This window comes from Physeter macrocephalus, chromosome 4 (assembly GCF_002837175.3).
Source record: "Physeter macrocephalus isolate SW-GA chromosome 4, ASM283717v5, whole genome shotgun sequence".
Taxonomy (NCBI): Eukaryota; Metazoa; Chordata; class Mammalia; order Artiodactyla; family Physeteridae; genus Physeter; species Physeter macrocephalus.
The window spans coordinates 68,710,500-68,721,341 of NC_041217.1; the positions used below are offsets into that span (position 1 = coordinate 68,710,500).

General features: G+C 38.3%; 1 protein-coding gene across 4 annotated transcripts in view; it reads left to right on the top strand.

Annotated features, from left to right (window-relative positions):
• The window catches only part of CD84 (CD84 molecule), a 40,986-nt gene that overhangs the window by 13,352 nt on the left and 16,792 nt on the right, over positions 1-10,842 (top strand). For 3 of the 4 annotated variants that reach the window (XM_024116241.3, XM_024116243.3, XM_024116242.3), the window contains one exon: positions 5,031-5,378. In XM_024116241.3, coding sequence (XP_023972009.1) covers positions 5,031-5,378 — 348 coding nt within the window. The remainder of the gene's footprint in view (positions 1-5,030; positions 5,379-10,842) is intronic. The other variant, XM_024116244.3, reaches the window with a different exon arrangement.

Sequence of the window (10,842 nt, forward strand, 5' to 3'; positions counted from 1 at the left end):
TATCACACCCCTCTAGGTGGTCACAAAGCTCGGAGCTTATCTCCCTGTGCTATGCGGCTGCTTCCCACTAGCTATCGGTTTTACATTTGATAGTGTATACATGTCCATGCCACTCTCTCACTTTGTCCCAGCTTACCCTTCCCCCTCCCCATGTCCTCAAGTCCATTCTCTAGTAGGTCTAAGTCTTTATTCCCGTCCTGCCCCTAGGTTCTTCAAGACCTTTTTTTTTTTTTTAGATTCCATATATATGTGTTACTAAGAATGGAGATGAAAACAAATATTGGAAAACAACTAGCAGATTCTGTCACAGCCTCCCAAATAATACTTTGAATCCATTAACTTTTCTTATCTTCCATCCTTCCAACTCCTTATTTAGATGGTCCACCATCATCTCACATTCAATATTTCTGACACTAAACTTGTCTTCTTCTTTTGACTTCTTTCAAGCATAAACTTAATCAATTTCCAGTAGCTATTGGTTTTCCACTGACATGAAGTAGACACTCAAAATATATTGTTGAATTCTGTGACATGCCTCCTTATTCCTTGCCTTTATTTGTGCTCTCTCTCAAATTCAGCCCTTCCTTTCCATTCTCATCATCATCCCCCGATTCATGCCCAGATGGCTACAGTAGCCTATGAAATGGTTTCTTAAGCCCAGCTTCTCTTACCTCTTATTCTTCCTACGTGTTATTACCATATTACTATGACCCTAAAACATCATTTAATCTTTATTCTCAAAAACTTTAATAGCTCCCCTCTGCCTGTGGTGTAGACTTCAAACTCAGGGCTGTCCCAAATCTAAACAATTTATATCTCCAGCCTTATTGTTCTCTATTCTGTTATGCAAATCTATACTTATTCAACCTATATCACATATTCTCCTGATTCTAAACTTTTATTCAGAACCTGAGGACCCAAGACACTCATCCTTTCCCTTTCTATCCAATAAAATTCACTCTTCAAGGTCCTCCTCAAATTCTATTTCCTCCAAGAAGTTTTCTCTAACCACTGCAGATCAAAGTGATCTCTCCCTTCCTTGAAATCCTACTGCAATTATTGTCTCTACCATTGCTTAAATTTATCATTTACCACTTCATATTGTAAAGGAGAGTTATGTGTGTCTCTGTGTGTGTGTCTTATTTCCCTAAGCATATATGAAATGTCTAAAAAAGATAGGGAACTTGTCTTGGTCATAGACTAGCATAGTGCATTTCATAGTAAGTCCTTAGGACATTTTTGTGCCACAAATTCTCTCTGAAATTGAGTTTTCTTAAGATCTCCTCCAACACTAATATAATGTTTGAGTCCCCTCAGCACCTAGAAAAATAAATATTAGGGTTGGTTGATATGGAGATTCTTTTTTTAAAAGACCGAAGTCTTTAAGAGAAGAATAAAGGCCACCAAGTGGAATGGTGCTGAAAACTCTATCCCTCTGTGCTTTAGTTGAATTAGCCCTTAATAATGGCTGTTCATACATTCTTCAGTATGGCCCTGGTGTCATGAAGACCATAATAGAGATGGACTAGGGAAGCCCTAAAGGGCATGTCCTAATTGTTAAGGTGAGGATGAGAATGAGAATCATTACTAACATTTATTTTGGCTTGATGGTTACCAGAGTTTCTACTCATATGATTTCCTGATCACTAATTAGATAGGCAATTTTTATAGTTATTATTTCCATTCTGTGGATGAAAATACTGAGACTCAGAAAAGTCTTATGACTTTATTAATTTTGCCCAGCTCATAAGTAGAAGTACTAGCACCTATGTCTTCAGCCTCCTTATCTTTCCGCTGCATGCTATGGTTTTGCAGCTGCCTCAGACCTCAGATGGAATGTCCAAAGGTGCATATTACACTTGTGCAAGCCCTATGCCTTTTCTCAGCAAGCCCAAGAGTCTCACCCCCAACACCACAGCACAAGATAGCAAAAGGGCTTCCGCTAGCTTAGCATATCTGCCACCCCCACTGCCTTATCCTTTGATGTCCCAGCATCGCTTCCTGAATGACTTGCTGCAGAAGACAAGACATACTTCAAAAACAACATCACACACCAATCATTTTGTGACCGCACAATTGTGCTCCTATTAAGAAGGCCTCAGCCTTAGCAAACTTCCCACCACTTCCTGGGGTTTGATAAGAGAATTATGAGTCTATGGAGCCCAAACCCTTTCCATCTTCTCACACTGAACCTGAATCCAAAGAGCAGAATGGAAATTAGGCACGAGGACCTGACTAAAAAAAAAAAAAAGCCTTATGAGACGTGGGAGATCTGGCACCAGGACCAGCCATATAATTTGTGGAACCCAGTAGAACATGAAAATATGGGGTCCCTTTTTCAAACAATATTAAGAAGTTTAAAGTGACATGGCAGCATTAAATCAAGTTCAAGTCCTTCTGAGCTCAAGGCTCTGTACGACTGCACAGGTCACATGTCCATATCTGGGACATCCAAGAATTCAGGCTGGGACACTCTAAGTGCCCCTCTACCCGACCTTATCAGCCCAGCTGAAGATTTTTTCTGGGGAGGATTAATGTTCAAGGAATGGATTTTAATAAACTCTGACTCCTGTCACCGAAGGCAAGCTTAGTCTCTCCTGTTCCCCCAGTGGTTTGTTCCTTTTGCTTTTACCATTTAGTACTCATCATATTGTATTATTGTTCACTTGAATGCTCATGTTTCTTATTCTCTGGGCTGTGAGTTCCTCAGGGCTGCCACCATGTTCTATTCATCCCTGAGTCCCTAACACAGCATCTGGCACTTAATTATCACTTAATAAATGTTTGTAGATAGGGATCATTTGTGTCGCTCTTTCCCTCAGGGCCCTGTTACGTCTCATTCTGTACTTAGCCCACCCCAACTAAGTCACCAGTCCTTGCCTGGGATATTCCTCCTAAGGGAAAATCTTGGATGTTCTGAAAGGAAAGAGGTTTATATTAGCAATCCCTGGCTCATTAAGGAGTTACTGTGTTGGAGAGCGGGGGTGGCCATAGTGAGAGCACCATCAGGTTAAGAAATGTCTTTGCTTTTCTGACACTTCAAAATGACTTGTATTCTCAAAGACCTTTATTCTTGCCCTCTTTTCTTTTTTTAGTTAATTTATTTTATTTTTGGCTGTGTTGGGTCTTCATTGCTGTGCATGGGCTTTCTCTAGTTGTGGTGAGTGGGAGCTACACTTCGTTGTGGTGCGCAGGCTTCTCATTGTGGTGGCTTCTCTTTGTTGTGGAACACAGGCTCTAGGAATGCGGGCTTCTGTAGTTGTGGCACATGGGCTCAGTATTATGGCACAAGGGCTTAGTTGCTCCATGGCATGTGGGATCTTCCTGGACCAGGGCTCGGACCTGTGTCCCCTGCATTGGCAGGCAGATTCCTAACCGGTGAGCGGGAGCTACACTTCGTTGTGGTGCGCAGGCTTCTCATTGTGGTGGCTTCTCTTTGTTGTGGAACACAGGCTCTAGGAATGCGGGCTTCTGTAGTTGTGGCACATGGGCTCAGTATTATGGCACAAGGGCTTAGTTGCTCCATGGCATGTGGGATCTTCCTGGACCAGGGCTCGGACCTGTGTCCCCTGCATTGGCAGGCAGATTCCTAACCACTGTGCCACCAGGGAAGCCCTATTCTTGCCCTCTTTATGCCAAGGCTGGATAAAACTTTAGGGTCAGCCTGAACTCACTTACATGGGAAATTTTGTTCTGCTCTTTGGGGCTTACATGCAGCCAGTACTCATCAAAATGGCCCTGTTACTCTTTATGGCTGAAGCCCTTCTTGATTGGTCAGGGCCTGTACTTACTGGTTATTAAACATTTTGAATATCATACATGCTGGCTTAACAGACTATTTCACACTATATAGCTCAGTGAGAATAACAAAGTGATGAAAGAATAGAAGGAAGAGGAGAGAAAACACCCTATAATTATATTGCCTTTCATTTTACAAACTATGTATTAAATCAATTTATCTTCATAAGGTAATGGAGGAGAAGAGAAAAAAATAAACATTTCACTTTTTTCCATGTTAGATTTTAAAAGCATTCGTCCTTCAGCTTTTACCCGAAAGTATTCCTGGATTCCCAGAACAAATCAAGTCCCCTTCTTATTCTCTCTCAAAGTACCATAACACTTAATACCTTTTGCACTTATCCAATCAAACCTGTTCTCTTCCTTTAACTGTTAAGTTCCAGAGAGCAGGAACTATGTCTATTTTTACTCACCATTGTACCCCCATCTCCTTACATCATGCTTTAAGGAGTAGATGCTCAACAAACATTTGTATTATAATTAAATTAATAAATACCTGCCATAGTATCTGGAACAAAGCTGACCTTGAATAAATACATTCATTCATTCATAAAAGTATAAATGAATAAACAAACTTTGCTTACTTCAGAAGTTGCTCCAAAAGATCCTAGGCAACACATAAGTTAATTCCAGTTATTAATTCCTTCCACAAATATTTACTAAGCAACCACTATGTGTCAAGTACTTGTCTAAAGACTGGGGATATAACAATGAACAAAAAAGACCCCCCAAAATCACCAGCTTGGGGAATATTTACTCCAGAGTCTCTAAAGCACTCTCTGCCTATATCTTCTAGGAATAAAGGCATACATGTTGCACTTTATTTGCAAAGACCACAGTAGCCATCGTAGGCTCTTGTCCCAGCTCTTTGACCACTTGGCAATATGATCTTGGGAAAGAAAGAACATTTAATACCTCAGATCTCATGGAAGTTTATGGCCTTCACCTCTCAAATTCCATCTAGCTCTCAGAGTCTATACGTCTAGATAAATAAATTTTAATGAAATGGATCCCTTAAAATTCACTGGGAAACTTAGTTTTTGAAAGAGAATCTTTTAGAATATTTAGCCATCATATTAAATATATTTAAAGCAGAATGCCCCCCGACCAAAAAGAAGATATCATCAAGAAACTGGATGAGCTGCTCCTTGGGGAGATTCAAGCCTGGGGAAACAGGGAATTCTAAAAGGTGCAACAGTCAAATGGTTATGATTTTCTATTAATGTCCTCAGGTCTGGAAGCAGCTGGAAGTGACACAGACATATTCATGGTGAATGGGATTCTGGGGGAGTCAGTTACTTTCCCCTTAAATATCCAACCATCACAGAAAGTTATCAGCATTTCTTGGAATTCCAAAACATCTGTCGCTTTTGTAACACCAGGAAACTCAGGAGCAGCACCCACAATTTCCATAACCCACCAAAATTACCATGAACGAATAAATGTCTCAAGTCAGAACTATAACCTGGAGCTCAGAAATCTGAGGATGGAAGACTCAGGGATCTACAAAGCCGACATAAATGTAAAGACCTCTGAAATGATCGCCACCACCACCAGGTGCTACAGTCTTCAAGTCTATCGTAAGTTGTGGGAAGACAGAGGGCTTGTTTTTTTATTTTTACTTTGCAATTTGCTGTCTAAGGAACACTTTTATTTCTGACAGCTGGGTTCCCTAAATCTTTTTATACTTATAAATACTTACATAAATATATCAGTACTTAAGAGGATGTGGCTTTGCTTGCTTTTAGCTATGTACTCTTCCTGTGGACCTTGTTTCTCTTTTCTATAAAATATAAATAATCATACTTTTTACTTCCCATAGTTATAGTGAAGATCAAGTAAGACAGTGTATGCAAAGTACTTTTTAAAAACCTTTTTATTTTGATATAATTATAGATGCATAGAGAGGTGTAAAGAAATGTATAGGGAGGGCCTGTGTGCATTTCACCCCCACCTCTCCCAATGGTAACATCTTACATAACTAGAGTACAATATCAAAACCAGGAAAATGACATTGGTACAATCTGTAGAGCTTATTTATTGAATAGATTTCACCAGTTATATAGGCACTTATTTATGTGTATGTGTGTAGCTCTGTACAATTTATTCACATAAATAGCCTTATGTTAATGCTACCATAATCAAGATACTTAACTGTACCGATGTCACAAGATTTCTTCATCCCTTTATAGTCACTCATTGTCACCCCCTGTCCCCTCCCAAACTCCTGAAAGACATTAATCCATTCTTCATATCTAAAATTTTGTTACTTCACAAATGTTACATAGATAGAATCATGCAGTATGCAAGCTTTTGAGATTGGCTTTTTTCATTCAGCATAATTTCTTTGAGCCATCCTAATTATTGCAAGTATCAATAGGTTATATATTTTTATAGTTGGATAGTATTTCATGGTACAGATCTACTACTTTGTTTAACCATTCACCTATTGAGGGATATATTAGTTGTTTCTAGTTTGGGGGTTATTACAAATAAAACTGCTATGAATATTTGTGTACAAGTTTCTGCATGAAATAAGTTTTTGTTTCTTTAAGATAAATGTCCAAGAATGAAATCATATGGTAAATCCATTTTTCTTTCTTTAAATGGTTTATTGTGATAAAATATACATAACATTTAACATGTTAATCATTTTTAAGTGTAACATTCAGTGGCATTAAGTATGTTTACATTGTTGTGCAATCATCACCACTCTTCAACTCCAGAAATTTTTTTTCCCTTTTAGATAGATTATATTTTTTAAAGCAATTCAAGGTTCATACAAAAGTTTAGCAAAAAGTACGGGAGTTCCCATATGCACCCTGCCTCCTATGACATACATAGCCTCCTACATTATCTACATCCCCCACCAGAGTGATACATTTATTACAATTAATGATGTACATTGATACATCATTAGCAACCAAAGTGCACAGTTTACATTAGGGTTCACTCTTGGTGTTATACATTCTATGGGTAATGACAAATATATAATGACATTTATCCACCATGACAGTATATCAGAATAGTTTCACTGCCCTAAAATCCCTCTGTGATCTGCTTATTCATCCCTCCCCCCAAGCCCTGGCAACCACTGATCTTACTGTCTCCATGGTTTTGTCTTTTTCAGAATGTCATGTAGTTGGAATCACACAGTATGTAACCCTTTCAGGTTGGCTTCTTCCATTTAGTAATATGCATTTAAGTTATCTTCGTATCTTTTCATGGCTTGATAGCTCTCTCCAGAACTTTTGAATCATTTTTAGTGTTAAAAGGATTGCCACATTATTTTGCATTCCCACCAAAAATGTACGAAAGATCAGTATCTCCACATCCTCACAGCATTTAGTGTTGTCACTGTATTTTATTTTGGTCATTCTGATGAGTGAGTAGTATATTTCATTTTGGTTTTTAATTTTAACTTCTCCAGTAGCTAATGCAAAAAGCTTTTAAAAGGTAAAATATTAGTACTGTTATCATCACTAAAATTGCCGCAATTCACTAGGAGATGTGTGTGGTGTGTTACAAAGTGCTACTCAAAGTGTGGTCTGTGTGCTGGCAGCATCAGCGTCACCTGGGAACTTATTGGAAATGCAAATTCTCAGGCCACAATCCTTACCATTTGTGGTGAAGCCCAGGAATCTGTGTTTTAACATTCTCTCTGGACTATTCCTATGTGTGCTGAAGTTTGAGAAGTGCTAATCTAGAGCAGACCTGTCCAATATGGTAGTCAGTAGCTACATGTAGCTATTAAGTATTTGAAATGTGGTAAGTACAAATTGAAATGTGCTCTAAGTGTAAAATACACACTAGATTTAGCATCAATAAAGAAACCCATAAAATATCTCATTAATCAATTTTATATTGGTTCCAGGTTAAGATAACATTTTGGATATATTGAGTTAAATAAAATACATTATTACATCACCTGTTTATTTTCACTACTTTTAATGTGGCTATTAGAAAAATTTAAATTACATAAGTGATTAACATTTTATTTCAGCACTAATTTCTAGCATAGAGAATATTTGAGCCATGTCTCACGGATTTTACTGTCCATCTGCCCCACAGCAGAAAAACACAGAAATACGACTAATAGATACAATTCAGGTATATAGTTAATCCACTAAAGTTCAAGCTCCATAAAGGCAGAGACTGGTATATGATACACTTCATGTTCCCAGCTCCTACCTTGCCGGGCACATAGTGGGTGCTGCAGAAGTATTTGTTGAATGGAAAAATGAATTAATCATAATAGTCCCAGGTCCTAATACAGTGCCTGGCAATTGTAAGTGCTCAATTAATATAGCATAATTCAATCGGGTTGCATCTGGATAGGACACATACTGTAAAGAACATTAATGTTAGAATTAGAACCCTTGCCAACTGTGTGACCTTGGGCAAGTTGTTTACCTTGTCTGGGCCTATATGTCCTTATATATAGAAAGTAGATTGTAATAGGTGGGATTAATTGAGATAGTGTTAGTTGAGCTCCTAGTACAGTGCAAGCCTTAAAGTAGATGCTCAGTAACTAGCTGTTGTTATTAATTTTTTAACCCTTGTCCCCTTTTAAGATTCTAGTTAGGAAGAACTTCCTAGATGAAGAAGGCTCTGAACTGGGCATGAGAGACAGAGTCAAAGAACAATACCCAAGTGTGGACACTTCAGAAAATATCTGACTCATTCAAGAACTTTGGCTGAGAAAATAAAGAGGGCATTCAATTTTATGATGTTTGTTTTCATCCCGTTATATGTTTAGTTTTACCCACTCAGTCTTTAGGGGGTGTTATACCATCTGCAATTAGGGCAGACTACTGTAAAATCTTAGAGAAAGCCCATACAACAAAATCTGCACTTTTTGGGTAGTTAGCTGAGAAGATAAAGAGAAAGAAACTGACATTTAATGAACACTATCTATTTGTATGGCATTCTACCCCCTAATTTTTAAAAATACATAAACCTTATGCATATTTAGGCAATATATGCACAAACAGAGCAAAAGATAATGCAATGAAACGCAACTCTTCCTTTGCAGAGGCAGTCACTATTGCCAGTTTATTTTGCTTCTTCAGTAGAAAATTAAAGTACATATAAGCATAGATAGATTGATGCTGGATAGATAGATAGATAGATAGATAGATAGATAGATGATAGATGGATAGTAGAGTGGTCTTTATATATAATAGCTCATCTAATCCTCACAACCACCCTAGCTAGAGAAAATTGTTGTCCCCGTGTTATAATTGAGGAAACCAAAGTTCAGTGCAGCTGGATACCTTCTCCACCATTCCATAGTTAGAGAACAGTGGAGCCTGGATTCTGAACCTAGTCTCCAATGGCTTCTCCACACTTTGACTTGGGAGGATGAAGGCCTGTCAGCCACAACCCTGACCTTCTATGCCAATCAGCTTTGTGTAGGTAACATCTCTGTTCCTGCAGAGAAAAATGAGATGAAATCCTTTTCGTCACCACTATCCCCCACCTTGACCCCCACAAAAAAAAAGTACTTCTAAAAATAAGTGAATAACAAGCAGAGACTTAAACACTGTTGTAAATCAAGTTTCTACGGAAACACACACACCATTTGGTTCCTTTTTCACTATACATATCTGTATCTATCACTGTTATAGCTAATCAAGGTCTTTACTCCTAACTTGTTTAGAAGTTCTTTGGCATGTTATCACTAATTCTGATCTGGAATGGTTCCCTCTAAGAGACTCTTAGGACCAGAGTATCTGGTTAGGTTGGAATCAAAGACTTTACACCTCTTAGTTTCCATGTTCTACTCCCTCACAGGTACAGACAAATGGTTCCTATATTTACAGTGCTGAATTTATTGCCTTTACAGACTCCACATTAATTAGAAAGTTATGTGCCAGTTCCTTCCTCTGTTTCCTCCCTCACATGGCAATAGTGGGAGGAGCAAACCACATTGCAGCAGTTTTGACAAGAATGAACTAAACTTATCAGCTCTGAATGTGGTCCTTTTCTTATCTCCTGGTAAAACGTTTCTCCTTTCCTTCTGCCAGGTCCAGATCTAGCTATTGCCTCAACTTATATGTAATTGGTTTTTTGGTAACCCTTTACTACCTACAACTTTTATCATTTACTTTTTCATTGCTTTAAAAAACATTTTTTAAAATGAACTTTTATTTTTTTATTATTTTTTTTCTTTTTAAACATCTTTATTGGAGTATAATTGCTTCACAATGGTGTGTTAGTTTCTGCTTTATAACAAAGTGAATCAGCTATACATATACATACATCCCCATATCTCCTCCCTCTTGCGGCTTTCTCCCACCCTCCCTATCCCACCCCTCTATGTGGTCACAGAGCACTGAGCTGATCTCCCTGTGCTATGTGGCTACTTCCTACTAGCTATCTATTTTACATTTGGTAGTATATATATATCCATGCAACTCTCTCACTTCGTCCCAAGCTTACCCTTCCCCCTCCCTGTAACCTCAAGTCCATTCTCTACATCTGAACCTTTATTCCTGTCCTGCCCCTAGGTTCTTCAGAACCATTTATTTATTTATTTAATTTTTAAATTCCATATATATGTGTTGGCATACGGTATTTGTTTTCCTCTTTCTGACTTACTTCACTCTGTATAACAGACTCTAGGTCCATCCACCTCACTACAAATAACTCAATTTCGTTTCTTTTTTTTTTGGCTGAGTAATATTCCACTGTATATATGTGCCACATCTTCTTTTTTTTTTAACATCTTTATTGGAGTATAATTGCTTTACAATGGTGTGTTACTTTCTGCTTTATAACAAAGTGAATCAGTTATACATATACATATTTTCCCATATCTCTTCCATCTTGCGTCTCCCTCCCTCCCACCCCTCTAGGTGGTCACAAAGCACTGAGCTGGTCTCCCTGTGCTATGTGGCTGCTTCTCACTAGCTATCTATTTTACGTTTGGTAGTGTATATATGTCCAGGCCACTCTCTCACTTTGTCACAGCTTACCCTTCCCCCTCCCCATATCCTCAAGTCCATTCTCTAGTAGGTCTGTGTCTTTATTCCCGTCTTA